Below are 17,983 nucleotides of genomic sequence, written 5' to 3'. Positions count from 1 at the left end.
AATGAAAATGGTTTAGATAGTGTTGGTATCGGGGCCGTATTTTGGTTCCGGCACCCGGTACAGGTCTTATATGTGGTTTAAGCGCTTCCTGTGAAATTTGGTCGAAATCGGACGTCGTTTGACGTGTTTCGGACCTAAATATCTAAAAAATGAAAGTTTATGTAGTTTGATGAAAAAGTGTTGATTTTGAGGTTTGATTCCTCGTTTAAGATGTTATTTTGGCGATTTGATCGCACGGTTAAGTTCGTAGGATGTGGTTGAGTAGTGTGTGTGATTGGTTAGGAGCCTCGAGGGCTCGGGAGTATTTTCGGAGGTGTTCGGGGTGGTTTTGAATTTAGAAATGTTGCAGAAAATCTGCAATAGGTGCCCAGGTGAATCCTTCTTCGCGTTCGCACTCTCCCTCACGCGTTCGCGATGCTTCATTTTGTTCCTTCATCGCGTTCGCATCACTAGTCCGCGTTCGCATAGAGTTATGGAACTCTGAGGGCCCAACCCTCTTTTCTTCTTCGCGTTCGCGGTGGCTGGAACGCGTTCGCGTAGGTCCCCAGCCCCTTCCCATCACGTTCGCGTACAGGCCAACGCGTTCGCGTAGGCCAATCTCTTGGACCCCAGCCAATTCCTCCTACGCGTTCGCGCTTCACCTTCCGCGTTCGCGTTGACCAACCCTGTTTACCCTTCGTCGAACGCGACTCACTTCACGCGAACGCGAAGGGCAAAGTTTTCCCTAGTTATATTAAATTTCAGAACAGTAGCTACGGGTTTCTTTCAAATAAATACACGAGCTCTCTTCTCTACCAAGCTTTAGGAAGCCATTGAAGCCCCCATTCTTCAAGACCACTTGGGTAAGTAATTTCCTACTTATTTCCTTCATTATTCTTCATTNAACAGATTTGGCGAACGAATACAAAGGTCAAAGGCTTTATATTGAGAAGTAAAGAGGTTATTCAGTAGCCATCGCAGGTTTCATTACTTTTCTTCCATTCCATCGCAGAAGGAAAAGGATATCGAATGATCGATTCACCATTGAGAACATTAACCCCAAAAAGACGAATATTGTGGTGTTCTAACAGCGGCAGATCAAAGAAGAACTTGATGAGCGAAATCCGCTGACAAAAAAAAGAGAACTTTTTGAATTCCGATGCCTAGCGTCCCCTGATAACCTAGGATTAGTGGTGATAGGGCTGATGTGGTATCTTGGAAACTGGGATTTGATGGTATCTGTAGAGCGGATCCCATGGGCTTCTCGGGTGGAGGTTGGTTGAAGTCCTCAGATGCTGATGTCCTAACCATGGGTTGAACTGGAGAAACAGGCTGTACCGGTAGGACCTATTGGACATGATCAACCTGGACTCGCTACTCTGGGGTACAGGTCACGGGAGTCTATGTTCCTCCCCCAGCCTGAGATGTGGCTGGTGCAAGTGGGATCAACCCCGCTTGAGCTATGGTGCTGAACATGCTCATAAACTGTGCGAGGGTCTCCTGAACTGCTGAGGTGGCAATAGGTGCCTCGGGTGTCTAAACCCCGACAGGAGCTACTAATGGATCCTCTATCGCAGCTCGGGCATGTGCTCTAGCTGCACCGCGTGCCCGTCCTAGGCCTCTACCCCGGCCGTGGCCTCTCGCAGCTCTAGTAGGTGGCGCGAGTGTCTGATCGTCGGATCCTGCGGTGCGTGTCCTCAGCATCTGCGAGAGAATAAAAAGTCAAAGATTCAGTTTTCGAAATCATCCAATTCGCACGATAAGGAATCAAAGAAGTGAAGTTTTCCTAACAGTTTCGTTCCCTCTCGAAGATAAGTACAGACGTCTCCGTATAGATCCGCAAGACTCTACTAAACCTGCTTATGACTCGTATTAGCTATGAACCTAGAGCTCTAATACCAACTTGTCATGACCCTAAATTTCCTCCGAAGGATGTCGTGATGGTACCTAGTCTCTACTACTGGGTAAGACTAACAAGTAACAACCACTGAACAGATATATATATATATATATATATATATATATATATATATATATATATATTCTGTATGTTATATACAAAAGTTACTTAAATTTTATATATATTTTTGATTATCAAATATAAATAGTTTCTGCCGCGGGCTAAAAATGAAAAAAAAAAACCATTTTTATTCATTATGTTATTCTGATAGGAGCTAAATTTTTATGCACTGATTCGTAAAAGTACTTATACAAAAATTATTTAGAAGATAATTGTATATAATTTTGTTTAAAAAAATTAAACTATCGTGACTCATGAGGCGTTATTAGTTTATTTGTATCATGATATGTAAGTTGATTCTTTAATTCGTGTCCTTTGCCAGAATCATTTTCTTAAAAGGTATAATATACTTATGTAATTTTTACCAATTATAAAAATAGTTTAGATATTAAGGAATCATGGGAATCCTCATAAATTCAAATTGCAGGAAAAGATCATAGGTGACGCAAGTGGAAAACCCCAAAACCGGCTAGCCGAAAACTGCGAGCTATGGTTTTGATTAAAGAAGCCAATAGGTTGATAGCATCAAATAATATCTGTTGCCGTCATGCAACAATTTGGGGAAGAACATGTCAACTTGTGTTACAGTTGCACTGATTCTAATTAATAATCTGATCTTTATCTCACACTCAGAGTCTTCACTTACTTGTGCACTGCCCGGCCCTCTCTCTCATTATCTGCCCTTCTTTAAAACAATGACATTCTGTTTCAAATATTAATGATTTTGATAAATTAGATTTATTTTAAATTATTTTACGGTTAAAAATAATAGTATAAAGAATTTCTTACTCTTGATTTCTTTTACAATGTAAAAAGACTTGGAGAAACAATAATGTATAATTGAAGGAGTCCATTATTCAAATGGTCAATTAACTATCCGATATTATCTACTGAAATCATCTTTCTTTCGTTTGTAACAACAAAGTCACTTAACTATGTCTATAACACTCAGAATTCACTCAACTAGATTTCTCAAAACTTTAATTGTCAAATACCTGTTTTAGAATCTAAATTATCAACTTTTGTCTTCTTTTTATTTTATTTATATTTTTTAATATTATTTTTTTCTCTTTTAATTTTATATTATGGACTTACCTATAGAATAAATAATTATATTTATAAATTGAAAAATAAAAATAATATTTAAGCATATATAATGCTAGAATAATAAAATATTGAGCATAGTAAAAAAAATTAATTAGAACAATTTGTTCGTAATTATAATTTTGACATTAACAACAAAAACTAAAAAAATTTATTTACACAATTGAGAATGAAAGAAAATAAAAAAAAATTAAGATATATATTCGATGCACGTACTATAAAATAAATTAATTAAAATAAGGTATCTTTATAATATACATTATATATTCTTAAAAATTATGTTCAATTATATTATTATTCTGACATTATCTATGCTAGAAAACTAATATTTTACTTTTATTTTTTAAATAAAATTTATTTGTTCTATAGTTAAATCCAACAACAACAAAAACAATAACAACCCTATAAAATTTCACAAGTGAAGTTTGGGGAGGGTAGAGTGTACGCAGACCTTACCCGTATTCCGAATGGGTAGAAAGGTTGTTTCCGAGAAACATATAGTTAAATCCATAATGCTGATTAAAAAGAGAAAAAATCATAATATAAAAAAATGAAAATAAAAAGTTGATAATTTAGAGGGTAAAGTAGGCAACAAAAAGTTTGAGAAATATGGTCGAGTGACATTCTGAGTGTTATAGGCATAGTTAGGTGACTTTGATGTTACAAACAAAAGAAAAATGACTTTACCAGATAATTTCGGATAGTTGAGTGACCATTTAAGTAATGTACTCATAATTGAAGCCACCGAGCATGAAGTGGGACACGAATAGTAGTACTAACTACGACAAGGTCATTTGGCAGGGTGCATAAGAATAATGCTGAGGTGTATAAGCAATTCTGGTATTAGTTATGTTGACATATGTCTTATCCATTGTTTGATTTGATGTATTAAAGCATTTGCCAGGACCCGGATTTTCCACCTTCGGGGGTCGTGATGGCGCCTACTCGTAGAAGCTAGGCAAGCCACGAAATGCAGAAACCTTAATTCATTCATTTTAATCCCTTTTTAACAACTCAAAATAAACAGGCGACTAACATTAAAATAATTGCGGAAGATAAAATCAAGCGGAAGATTTAGACTAATATAATACCAAAGTAAATGTGAAAATGCCAACATGTGCCTATACCCAGAAATCGGTGCCACAACATTCACGGACTATCTATGAATACTACATACAGATGTCTGAAGAAAAGATACAGTCTGCCTCGGATACAAATGAAAACAGAACATATAAGTATATAGAAGAGACGCGGGGCCTGCGGACGCCTGCAGGACTACCTCGGGATCTCTGGACTGAAGGCTGGCTCCCCAAGTGTTACTGCCCAAATGCTGCTCCGGTAACATAGTGCAGAGTGTAGTATCAGCACAACCGACCCCATGTGCTGGTAAGTGTCTGGCCTAACCCCGGCGAGGTAGTGACGAGGCTAGGACCAGACTCCAGATAAACCTGTGCAGTTATATAATATATAGCAAAAAATAACAGAAATAACAGTTTAAATGGGAGGGGGTACATGCTACGGGGAACATGTCAATTCAGCAGGAACTAAAGAGAGATATGGAAGAACAGCTCAGAATCTACAACCAAACAATAATAGAAATGTTGCGGCGCGCAACCCGATCCAATATAACATTTAATACTGTTGCGGCGTGCAATCCGATCCAATATATAGCATTGTTGCGGCGTGCAACCCGATCCAATATACATAGTATTATTGCGGCGTGCAACCCGATCCAATATATAGTATTGTTGCGGCGTGCAACCTGATCCATATTTAATATTGTTGCGGCGTGCAACCCGATTCATACTTAATATTGTTGCGACGTGCAACCCGATCATATATATATATATATATATATATATATATATATATATATATATATATATATATATATATATATATATATATATATATATATATATATATATAATATCAATAACAACCATACCAAGTATCCCGGCAAGGTATCATCATTAACTACTCTATCCCGACAAGGGATTCAACAGTAAAAGAATAAATACGTCCCGGCAAGGGAGAATCAGCTATATCCAATCTTAACTGAGCTTCTACTCATCTCAGATAACACCAATACCCAATCATAAGTACTTTCCACACAAAAAAAAAACAAACTCAATCCTTGCTCAATGTCGAGGATCATCAATTGAAGCATTCGTAGTATCATTTAAGAACATAACAATTCGCAATTTAAGACTCACGGTCATGCTCGACACCAACGTATAGATACTCGTCACCATGCCTATACATCATACTCAACAAGAAGCAAATAGCAAATAGGACACAACTCCTAATCCCTCAAGCTAAGGTTAGGCCGGACACTTACCTCGAACTTCCACGGCCAGCTCAATCCTCAAATACCGCCTTTCTTTCGAATTTGGCTCCAACACAGAGCCCGTTTGGCTTAGCTGATTTAGAGTAGCTGATAGGCATTAGGTGCTGAAAAGCACTTTTAAGTGCTGAAGCTGATTTAAAAAATAAGCAGTTACGTGTTTGGACAAAAGTGCTGAAATTAGTAATATGCAGCTAAAGAATTGGGTATACGAAGAGTTTTGTTTTAAAAAGAAGTATTTTAGGGATAGAATAGTAAATATTTTGGTCAAACTTAAACTGCTTATAAGCTGAAATTTGATAAGTTGGGGGAGACCAGCTTATGGCTTTTGGCTTATTTTTGGCTTATAAGCACTTAACTTATAAGCACTTTTAATTTTACCAAACGCGTAGATAAGCCAAAAAGTGCTTATAAGCCATTTTGACCAGCTTATAAGCTTAGCCAAACCCCCTCACAATCGTATCTATGCATAATCGACTTAATAACATCAATAAATACTAAACAATCCAATTCCAATGCTCAATTATAGCTTTTTAATCATTCTTCCCAAAAAACCAAAAATAGACCCGGGCCCGCTTGGTCAAAACACGAGGTTCAGACCAAAACCCGATCACCCATCCACCCACGAGCCCGAATATATCATTTGTTTTGGAATTCGACCCCAAAACAAGGTCAAATTCTCAAATAATTAAAAAGCCCTAACTCTACCCAATTCCCCAATTTTCTACCATTAAAACCCTAGAATTATTGATAAAAGTTGATGAAAAATATTAGATAGATGAAAGAAATCAGTTAGTGAGTGCTTACTTGTGATTTGGGAAGAAAATCTCTTGAGAAAATCGCCCTAGTTCTTCTATTTTTTGTGGAAGTTTGAAAGAAAACCGCAGAAGTTATGTTTTTAATGAAGACTCACTGCCCGACTTCCGCATCTGCGGCTCGTTGGTCGCACCTGCGCAACCGGATGTGCGAAAAAGTGGGCGCTTCTGCGGAAATGGCTAGGCCCCGCTGGGGCCGCACCTACGAGAAAAGGCCCGCTCCTGCGGAACCGCATCTGCGGAAAAATATCCGCATCTGCGACCCACTGTGCGCACCTCCGTGTCCGCATCTGCGGCCAAAGGACCGCAAGTGAGGTTACACCAGAACTGGTGCAACAACAGTGTTTTTCCTAAGTCTAAACACCCCGGAACCTACCCGAAACTCACCCGAGCTCTCGGTGCTCAAAACCAAACATACGTAATAACTCAATAACAGCATCCAACTTATCCGTGCGATCAAATCGCCAAAATAACCTCTCAAACAACGAATTAAACCTCAAAATCAAAGAATTTTTCTCAAACTTCATAAAGCATCAAATTTTCCATTTTAAGTCCGAATCACGTCAAATGACATTCGTTTTTCACCAAATTTCATAGAATCATCTTAAATCGTATATAAGACCGGTACCGGGCGCCGGAACCAAAATACATGCCCGATACCAACATGTTCTAATCAAATTTCATTTCAAAATCCTTTAAACCATTTCAGAAAACAATTTTCTTTAAAAATTTATTTCTCGGGCTTGGGACCTCGGAATTCGATTCCGGGCATACGCCCAAGTCCCATATTTTCCTACGGACCCTCCGGGACTGTCAAATCACGGGTCCGGGTCTGTTTACCCAAAATGTTGACCGAAGTAAACTTAAACGCATTTTAAGTCAAAATTTCAATATTTCATAGATTTTACACATAACAGCTTTCCGGGTACACGTCCGGACTGTGCATGCAAATTGAGGTGAAGATAAAAGAGGTTTTCAAGGCCTCGAAACACATAATTAAATTTAAAAGCAAGTGATGACCTTTTGGGTCATCATAGCATTGTAGTTTCTAAAAGAATTTGTTATTTATAAAGATACCCTCATAACCGGTCCATAATTTATCTTTTTAAAAGAAACATATGTTGAGGAATATTTTTGTATGAAAATTATAAAAAAAATTATTTGATTTGCCTACCTATATTGTAGTATAGAACTGAATATTTATTTATAAAAAAAGGAAATATGCTAAGTATTTATTTATTTACTAGGGACATATTTTATTTCCCACTTTCTTAGATTATTTCAAACTTGCATTAATATAATAGCATATTTTAATCAAGCATAAATTTTAAAGGTTAATTTTATCGTTAACTAAGCTAATGCATGTATTAAAACTCATTGCATTATTAATATGTACCATGGTTTCCTATGATGCATAGGATAATATCAAATAGGGTATAACTAATACTTGCATAACTAATGCAGATTTAAAAAGTGTACCAAACAAAGTATTATTAATACACAAAAATAATGCATCCATTATTTTATCTAATGCATTCTACCAAACGACCCCTGAGAGAGCGAAATTAAATATGCATCCAGCCCTTTGTCTTAGGGGTAGAATCAAAGGACTGACATAATTTAATGAGATTTATTCGTAAAACCAAAAGTAATTAAGGTGGTCTCTAATGTCTGTATTAGGAAACGAATTAGGGAAAAATCATTTGGATGGGTAAACCAAAAACTACGAAAATCTGTTCCATACGCAAGAGAATCAGCAGTATTAACTTGTTATTGGGTAAGGCATCAAATTGAGGTTTTCCCCCCTCCCCCTAGCTTTCTGTACCTAGTACACCTTTTACGCGCAACGGCAGTCACCGGCAAGGCAAGTTTTGCGCAAAATCTGGTGTTGCTGCCGGCGCGCCGCAAAGCAGATCCTTTCTGACCTTCTCTTTTCTTTTTTCTTTTATTCTTCGAGTTCATATCATAGTACAAGCAAAGTTAAATTAATTTAGTAGCAATTATTAAATGTCTATGCTCCTGATTTGCTGCGTTTTACGAGTTTCCTTTCGATTTCATATCATTGTACCAGCAATGGAAATGATTTAGTAGCCCTTGATACATTAACATGCTCCTAATCCGGATGCATTTTACTCTTAATAATAATATTTAACAAGATAGCTAGTTCCTAAGCAGGGATTGGACACCCATGTGGGGAGCATAGTAGGACTAAATATTTCCACATCAAACAATATGGCTGTAAATTGTGAAATCGTGTGTCCATACTCCATACCCCCTACATAACTTATTCTAATTTTCAATAATCCCAACAATTTGATATCGTTTCTACCGGTTCGTACAGACTGTATTTTTAATTATTTACTTTCTCTTCATCCAAGGTCAACAAATGGTAATTTCTTTTGCTTCAGACAATTGCACCTTCTTCCTATCCTAATTTTCTTTCTTCCTGATGTTCCTTATTATTTATCCTTTCCCAATTTCTTTTTGCCAACAATAGACCTAAGTTTCAATTTTCAAACATCCACCTGAACAAAAAGAAGAAGTAATAAGACAAAAGGTTAAGCAACCAATATAGATTAACTACTACTATAAAACGATCGTTTGCCTATTTCTTCCATTAAAATATATGAGTATCAGTAGGGCAAAGGAAAGGGAGGAGTTGATTAAGTTGTTGACTAGATACTTTAACCATTCATATTTCCATGAACCCCCCAACCCCAAAACACCCAAAAAGAAAAAGGCCCGCCCTCACAAAGAATTTTAAGTGTTGTTTCTACATATAATGTTTTCTTGCATATGAACTTTCTCAGCAACTAGAAAATTCTCATAGCTTCCGGCGTCAAATAAATACCGAGGACTGCTAGCTTTAATAGGAGCTAATCTTTAGTATTATGATTAGTCAAACGCAATTTGCAATGCAATGAATTAGGAACTAGGAAGTAACAGTAAAAAGAATACTAAAACCCACTAGAGCAATGAAGACGAGTGATTGCGACTAGTGGTGGCTAATTGTTGAGAGAAACCAATTAAATAGGAAGAGCAATAGATTCTGTGACTATTGGACTCACTTATTAGCCGTCATTCATGTACAATACTTCGGCAAATACATAGTTTACCCATCAACCTTGCAACGAAATCCCTGTTATACACATGTCTTTCAAGGGAAACCTTTTATACACTTAACATTTCAAAAGTGTGTCTAAGACACATTACTTTTGACCAGATAGCACTTGCGTGTTTACACACAAAAAAGGTGCGTGAAGCCCGTAAAAAATCTCATTTTTTATCTCCCCTCCCCACAGGAACCCTTCCCCTCCCTCTGGTCTTCTTCCTCACCACTCTTCCTCTCACTTTCTTCCCCAAATAAAATTTTTGAAAGAACATATCAAATTTAGATCTAAAATTGAGCGCATTTTGTTGGTTTATTGTCCAGATATTGTGAAAACTATTTGTTTGTGATGATTTAAAAGTTTTAACATTAGCATTGAAGATTTGGTAAAGAAAATCTAGAATCCACCATTGTTGGGTATCGAAAAAAGCTTGAAAATTCAATTGGGTCTTGTTGATTATTGGGTTATTGAACTCAATTTGTTGCTCGATTATTTTTGGCTAGTTGTTTAGATAGTGTGGTTGAATTTTGTTGTTGTTGGAAACTTTCTCACGAAGAACCATGGTGGTAGCAACAATGATGCTTAAGATAGAAAATGGAAAGATGAAGAAGATGGGTTTTAATTTCAATTTCTAATATTTTTTTCCTTTTTAAAGTCAATGACACGTGTCACGACCCTATTAAGGCGTGACTTTCACGTTATCTGAAAAATTGGTCAAGCACAAAAGTGGTGTGTCTTAGACACGCTTTTGAAAGGTTGAATGTATAAAAGGTTTTCCATGAAAGAGGGATGTGTAACAGGGATTTCGCTGCAAGGTTGATAGGTAAACTATGTATTTTACTTTGAGATGATTCAATTCACAATTGAATCTTGAAAAGGAAACCGTTGATATCAACTTGTTAATTTGAGCTAGATTGAGCAATTGAAACAATACATGAGACATGCAACAACAATTTTCATTGATCAAATTGAAAGAATCTAGAGAGAGAAAGATTGAGCTTAGTAGTTAGGAAGAAGGTTGGTTATGTACGAGTAAATCTGATTTCCAGATTTACTGTACTATATAACAACATATTTTTCTTATGCAACTAACTACCCCAAACTTCCTTTTTATTACATTTTAACCCCTGACTCTCAATGTTCCCCCTCAAGCTGGAGTGTTAAAGACATCATGCACTCCAAGCTTGGAGAATAATAGCTGGTGTTGTACTGTTCCTAAGCCCTTTGTCATCAAGTCAGCTAGTTGTTGCATGGAAGGAATGTAGTTGGTAGTGATCAGGCCTGCCTTGATTCTTTCTCTCACTAAATGACAATGGATCTCTATATGCTTTGTCCTCTCATGAAAGATAGGATTTGCTACTATTTGTATCGCAGCTTTGCTATCACAATGTAGATGTACTGGCTTTTGCACTTTCACTCCCAATTCTCCAAATAATCATGTTACCCAAATGATTTTTGCAACTACAACTGCCATGCTCCTGTATTTTGCTTCTGCCGAGCTTCTACTGACTGTTTGTTATTTCTTATACTTCCAAGACAACAATGAGTCTCCCAAGTTCACAACATAGCCTGTGATTGATCTCCTAGTATTGGGGCAAGCAGCCCAATCAGAATCACAGTAAGCTGTGAGTGTATGAGTTTCTCCTTTCTTCAAGAATATACCAAGGCCTGGTGAACCTTTGATGTATCTGATGATTCTCATTGCTGCATTCAAATGAGACTATTTTGGTCTTTGCATAAATTGACTCAGAACCTACACAACAAAGCATAGGTCTGGTCTTGTGATTGTCAAATATAACAACTTTCCTATTAGTTTCCGATATGCTGTTATATCTCCCAGCTCTGCGTCTTCAGTGATTCCCATATGCTTATCATAGTCTACAGTTGTTAGCTTGTGATTGAGTTCCATTGGTGTGGGAGCAGGTTTACAACCACTAAGCCCTACTTCAGAGATCAACTCCAAAGCATATTTTCTTTGATTGAGAACTATTCCTTCTATTGACCTCATCACTTCTATGCCTAAAAAATACCTCAGTTCCCCTAAGTCCTTCATCTTGAAATTACCATGCAAGGAATCCTTTGCCTCGTGTATCAAGTCAACATTACTTCCTGTGATTAGTAAGTCGTCCGCATACACCAAATGACTACAATATCAGCTCCTCTTTTTTTTTTTTTTTTTGTAAAAAGGGAATGGTCATATGGGCTTTGTATATATCCAGCTTGCACAAGGGCAGTGGTTAGCTTATGTTCCACTGTCTAGAAGCCCGTTTGAGTCCATACAGGGATTATTGCATACCCTGTAATCCCCCTGTTGTTGGAAACCCTGAGGCATCTCCATGTAGACTTCTTCTTCTAAGTCCCCTTGGAGAAAAGCATTATTAACATCCATCTGAAACAATGGCTAGTCATTTGAAGCTGCTACTGCAATGACTGTCCTAACTGTGACCATTTTTGCCACGAGTGAAAAAGTTTCATGGTAGTCAAGCCTTTCCTGTTGAGTGTATCCCTTGGCTACTAACCTTGCTTTGAATCTATCAACCTCTCCATTTTCCTTGTATTTAATCTTGTACACCCATTTTGACCCACTGTTTGCTTTTCTAGTGGTAAGGATACCACCTCCTAAGTCTGATTATCCTCAAGAGCTGTAACCTCTTGCTTCATTGCCTCAATCCAATTCTTGTCGGTTGCAGCTTCTTTGAAGCTTCTAGGTTCAGTGAGAACTGAGAAAGCTTGTTGATAGGACTAATATGGGGTAGACAGATGTGAATAACCAACATGGTTGGATATAGGATTTTTGTGGCCCGATGATCCTTTTGTAGGATTCACATAATCCTTCATCTAGATGGGAGGCTCTATTTTCCTTTGAGGTCAGCTAGTAGTGCATTGGGGAACATCATCTTGTGGCATAACTGCTGGTGCAGGCTGCTCATTAGTTTTAGTAATTACTGGCTCAGGCTGCTCACTAGCTTCATCAGTTGATTCAACAACAGCTGGTATATAATGGTCATGTAATGGACCATTCTCAATGTCAATCTCAACATTATCTTCAAGAAGAGATGCATCTGTAGGAGGTGCTGGGGATGTGAGCTGATCATGAGTATCAGCATTGTCACAGGGATTAGACATTATGAGCTGAGTTGGTTGCTGAAGAAATGGGTCACCTTGTTCAACAATTGCCATTTTGAAAGGGAAGCAGTCTTCTCTGACCTGAACATTCATACTAACAAAAAAGGACTATGCCTCCATATCATATAACCTGTACCCTTTTTGAGTTTCAGCATAACCTGTGGAAACTCCCTTCCTTGCTTTAGGTGCAAACTTGTCTCCCTTAGGCAGATTGCTTGCATAACATAGGTAGACAAATACCCTTAGATGATCCAACCTGCTAATCTTCCCATATAATAATTCAAAAGGTGTTTTTCTTGCCAAAACTGATGAAGGTATTCTGTTGATCAAATATACAGCAGTCTTCACACAGTCACCATAAAATTTGATAGGAATCCCACTCTGAAACTTCAGTGCCCTGGCTACTTCCAAGATATGTCTGTGCTTCCTTTCAACCACCCCATTTTGTTGAGGTGTATAAGGACATCTACATTGGTGTAAAATACCAAGAGATGACAGCAATTCATTACACTGTGTAAGAACTCAGTACACAGTCCCAAGTGTATCTGATGACAGCAATATTAACACACATATCAAACTGATTCTGAATTAAAGATAGAAAATTCTTCGACACAAACTTCACATTTTGATTGAACCAAATAGGCCCAGGTGTATCTGCTGAAATCATCAACAACTATAACAAAATACCTTTTCCTATCATAAGTGGGTGCCTTATAGGGTCCCCAAACATCTAGATGGACAAGTTCAAGTATAGCAGTGGACTTAGAATTACTAACAGGAAATGGTAATCTACATTGTTTAGCTAAGGGACATATAGAGCAAGATTCTAGTTGCCTAGTATTTATTTTGCCTTGTAGGGATGAAATGTGTTTCATAGCTTTCAATGAAGCATGACCTAGCCTGAAATGCCAAGTGCACTCTCTGTGTGTTCTTTTGATACTGATCCAGCCGTTGCTACTGCACCTCTTTCCTTCAGCATATACTAACCTCCAGACTTCTTACCAATCCCCAATACCCTGCCATTGTAAAGCTCCTGTAATAAGCAGAAGTCAGGATAAAATCCAACAAAGCACCTAAGGTCCTATGTTAGCTTTGCTACAGATAATAGATTAAACTTAAAATCTGACACATATAGGACATCTCTAATGTACTGATCTCCTATAATCATTGCATCATATGTGTGTGTTATCTCAGCTTTACTTCCTGTTGGTAATTGCACTCCACTTCCTTCATTTGCCTCCAATCTTTTTGTATTGTTTAAAACTTACGTATTGCAAGTAATGTGGTGTGTTGCTCAAGAATCTACTATCCACTCTCTTAGAGAAGCACTGGATAATAAAGCAACAATACCTGCCATATTGATAGAACTCTCACCACCAGATGGTTTGTTTAGCAATCCCACCAGTTGTCTATATTGTTCTTCTGTCAGGAAGTGTCCTTGTGGAAGGCTTCCACTACTGTTGTATTCTTCTACAGCTACATTGTTGACATAGGTTCTTCCTCCTGCTCCTGCTGGTTTCTTTTTTACTCTTGAAATCAACTGGATATCCAACAATTTTGTAACAATTTTTTTTTGGTGTCCTTTGTACCCACAGTGCTCACAGATTAGCCCTGCTTTCTTAGGCTTGAAGCCTTGAGTTCTTCCTGCTAACATAGTTTGAGGATCTCTATCTGCATCACCAACACCCAAGGATCTTTGACCTTCTTCCTGTGTTACTATAGCATATGCTTCATTTACAGTAACTAATGTCTTAGTAGCTCATTACTCCTTACATTACCAAGCTTTTATTTAATCCCATTAAAAATTGTAGTAACCTCTGATTAGCTAGATGTTCTATGGATGGCCTAGCTTATTCACTATCACATGAAGACAAAGGAACTAACACATCTAGCTCACTCCATAGATCATTCATCTATGAGTAGTAAGTAGTCACAGAATCTGTACCTTGTTTCAAACTGGCGATTTCTGTCCATAGATGATATATTCTAGTCAAACTGCATCTATCAAACCTTTCCTTGAAATCACTCCACACTTTCCTCGCACTAGACGCAAACATGATGCTGGGCATCAACTCAGCTGCAACAGTGCTACCAATCCATGAAAGTATAATCGCGTTACACTTCTCCCATTGATCTGCGAGTTTGCCTCTGAACATAGTTTTTACACGGGTTCCGTCAACAAATCCAAGCTTACTTTTGCCCAAAAGAGCTAGCTTCATTGCCCTACTCCACAAGGCGTAATTCTCAGGCCCTGTGAGTTTAATTGGGACTAGAACTAGTCCTGGGGCATCTGCCGCTTGAAGAAACAATGGATGATTGTGTTCGAGTGAAGAAACCTCATTTCGTGCTATCACGGTTTAGTCTAAAACAGTCGATTTCGTCAAATCTCAGTTCAATGGTCGCTGGAAGTCACGTCGGAGCCCTAATTCAGAATCGATGCTCTGATACCATGTTAATTTGAGCTAGATTGAGCAATTGAAACAATACATGACACATGCAACAACAATTTCCATTGATCAAATTGGAAGAATCTAGAGAGAGAAAGATTGAGCTTAGCAGTTACGAAGAAGGTCGGTTATGTACAAGTAAATCTGATTTCCAGATTTACTGTACTATATAACAGCCTATTTTTTTTATACAACTAACTACCCCAAACTTCCTTTTATTACATTTTAATCCCTGACTCTCAATACAACTTTTTGTATCCATTGACCGAGACCTCTTTTGTTTTCTTTTCCATTTTGTTGATTGGGATGTTTTAAATGCAACCGTAATAATACTAGAATGGGATATGAATTTTTCTAGAACAAATAACTATTGGCACAGTAGTCATTCGGACTATTCTAACAATCAGCATCCCATTCTCGTGGGGTTTCAAGTTTCAATTTTAGACCGTAAATGGGAAAGATTTTTTTTCCCAATTGAAAAAATAAGAAAATTCATCCCACCTTAACAAGCACGTTCTGAAAACTTGTTTGGTCAAATATTATAAATTTTTTTCTATAATAAGAAAATAACAACGGATAACTACTCACACTTACACAATAATAGTGGTAAGAATATCAACATATACAACTTGGATGAATACTCACACTTACATAAGAATTAAGTCTGAAATATCATAGTTAACGTCTCTATATTGACTTGCTCATAAATATACCAAAATTCGTTGCTAAAATTTGATGTAACTGTTTAGCCAAATTACGAAGAAAGATCTTTCCGCTATCACGTGTTCTTCTTATTTTATTATTGCCATTCTTAGGTCAATTGTTTTTTTGGCTCTTTACAAACTTATTTCTAGTTTTATGATCCTACTTTTTTTTTTTTTTACACATGAGAGATTTACTTTTACATATAAGAGATCTGTCTTTATACATAAGAGATCTAAAAAGATTATTTTTATAAATTCAAAATTATAAAAGGGAATAATGTACAAATAGCACATTCTCCCACAGGCCACAACTTGTACTATTATCAAAATAAATAGGTGCAGCGCATATATTCATTTAATACTTGTGTGAACATTAATACACTAAGTCAAGTATCAAAAATATACTTTGAAAGAAAAAAGAAAAGAAAAGAAATTCCCCCACGCTATATATAGAAGTGTCGTGTGAAACAGAGCTCGGTATGAATTGCTCCTTCGTCTGATATCTTCTTTCCTTTTTTAAACAGAAAGCCTATATTACCAAAATTTCAGCTCAAGAAACTTCCATTAAACACAGTCATGGATTGGGTTAGAGGTGAAGCAATAGGTCATGGAAGCTTTGGCAAAGTCAGTTTTGCAATACCCAGAAAGCAGAGCACTCAAGCTATGGTGGTCAAATCTTCTGCCGCTTCTAGTTCAGCTACACTAATGAACGAAAAGATAATTTTGGATGAGCTTAAAAGTTGCCCCAATATTATCCGCTGCCTTGGCGACAACTATTCCTACGAAAACGGCGAAAAGTTGTACAATGTCTTATTGGAATATGCTTCAGGGGGCGATTTATCAAATAAGCTCAAGAATTCAGGTGATCATAGATTGCCGGAATTTGAAGTCAGGAAATACACAAAGGCCTTACTGAAAGGGCTACACTATATCCACAAAAGTGGTTATATTCACTGCGATATTAAGCTTCAAAACATTCTTTTAGGCCAAGATGGTCAAGTTAAAATCGCTGATTTTGGGTTGGCAAAGCGGGCCGAATCAAAGAAAGATGATAACCGGCGAGGTGAATTGAGGGGTACTCCACTGTACATGTCGCCGGAAATGGTTACCGGCGGCGAACAGGGGGCTCCCGCCGATATCTGGGCACTTGGGTGTGTGGTTGCTGAGATTGCAGCAGGAGTTCCGGTCTGGAAATACTCAAATATAACACAACTACTGATGACCATTGGAGTTGGTGATGAGTTGCCTGAATTTCCCGCGAAGTTATCGGAACTAGGAAAAGATTTTCTAGAAAAGTGTTTTGTGAAGGACCCCAGAAAGAGATGGACGGCTGAGATGCTTCTAAATCATCCCTTTGTTGCTGATCAAAATTATGATGATGCCACTGTTACACTGAATGACGAAACATGCGGGAGTGGCAGTCCTTCGACGTCTCCTAGGTGCCCATTTGATTTCCCAGATTGGGTATCTGATGGCTCTGCTGAATCCTCAGCAGCATGTTCAATTACATCTCTGCCCTCGCCGGCAATTCAAGAATTGCTAAATTTAAACGGTGGGTCATGGTCCATAGCGCCGGCTGAGAGGTTGCGAGTATTAGTTGGTGAACGCAGACCTGAATCTGACTGGTCTGCTGCTGATGACTGGGTCAGCGTTAGATGATGTAGCCTGAGATGGATTCATATTTTCCAAAGTTCTGCAGATTTTTTACTAGCAGCTCTGATTTTTCTTTTTATTTCTTTGATCGTTAATGAATAGGCTAGGCCAAATTATTTTAACATCTTTTGTACATCGTATATACAAAACGTTTCAATTATGATATGACTTATTATATAGATACAAGTTGGGGCACACTGAAGTGTACAGTTATATTGTTTCTTTATTACTTATTCTGTCCAAAAAAAAAAAAAAATAGCGACGTACTAACTTTGGAAACAAAATTATTTTATTTCATTACAATTCGACTTATATAAATTTTTATGTGATCATTAAATATGCAAATTTTTTTTCGATGTCTGAATTTAATTATATGTAAAGATTTAAGATCTTTGACTTTGTACATCAAACTTGTCATCTCTATTTTGAATGAGGGGAGTAGTACTATAGTAATCTAGAAAGTCAAGGCAGAAGGTCTGCATTTTGTTAGTTGTAGGTTAATTTAAAACAAATATAATATATGCATAATTTATATATTATTTATGTACAATTACGATTAATTTATATATATATGATTAGAAAAAGTATATAATGACTATGATCGCTATTTATTAAAAGAATGCACTAAGGTTTGTCGGAATTTTGAAGATGTAAGATTTGGTTAGCTCTGAATAGTGA

The 17,983-nt window shown here is 37.3% G+C and overlaps 2 protein-coding genes across 2 annotated transcripts; one reads left to right on the top strand and one right to left on the bottom strand.

Annotated features, from left to right (window-relative positions):
• Nucleotides 1–12,609: 12,609 nt before the first annotated feature.
• Nucleotides 12,610–14,720, bottom strand: LOC109210022. The gene is made up of 5 exons (XM_019373394.1): nt 14,447–14,720; nt 13,852–14,229; nt 13,504–13,534; nt 13,189–13,401; nt 12,610–12,967 (listed from the first exon to the last, which is right to left on the bottom strand). Exons 1-5 carry the CDS (start codon nt 14,718–14,720, stop codon nt 12,610–12,612), a joined length of 1,254 nt encoding a protein of 417 aa, XP_019228939.1.
• Nucleotides 14,721–16,046: 1,326 nt separating this feature from the next.
• LOC109210024 (mitogen-activated protein kinase kinase kinase NPK1-like) lies at nt 16,047–17,470 on the top strand. The gene has a single exon (XM_019373395.1). It carries the CDS (start codon nt 16,229–16,231, stop codon nt 17,309–17,311), a length of 1,083 nt encoding a protein of 360 aa, XP_019228940.1. The 5' UTR covers nt 16,047–16,228; the 3' UTR covers nt 17,312–17,470.
• The last annotated feature ends 513 nt before the right edge of the window (nt 17,471–17,983 follow it).

The sequence above is a fragment of the Nicotiana attenuata genome, unplaced genomic scaffold (genome assembly GCF_001879085.1).
Source record: "Nicotiana attenuata strain UT unplaced genomic scaffold, NIATTr2, whole genome shotgun sequence".
Taxonomy (NCBI): Eukaryota; Viridiplantae; Streptophyta; class Magnoliopsida; order Solanales; family Solanaceae; genus Nicotiana; species Nicotiana attenuata.
Note: the sequence above shows the minus strand (reverse complement) of the source record. Positions and strands in the feature narration are given on the sequence as shown.

What these genes read in the sequence shown, in the direction of transcription:
- LOC109210024 (XM_019373395.1), top strand. Translation starts at nt 16,229, where the DNA reads ATGGATTGGGTTAGAGGTGAAGCAATAGGTCATGGAAGCTTTGGCAAA.
- LOC109210022 (XM_019373394.1), bottom strand. Translation starts at nt 14,720, where the DNA reads ATGAAGCTAGCTCTTTTGGGCAAAAGTAAGCTTGGATTTGTTGACGGA. An exon ending in GAGTTCTATCAATATGGCAG is followed by an intron (nt 13,535 to 13,851) that starts GTATTGTTGCTT and finishes TGCTTATTACAG; the next exon opens with GAGCTTTACAATGGCAGGGT. An exon ending in CCCACTTATGATAGGAAAAG is followed by an intron (nt 12,968 to 13,188) that starts GTATTTTGTTAT and finishes ACACCAATGTAG; the next exon opens with ATGTCCTTATACACCTCAAC.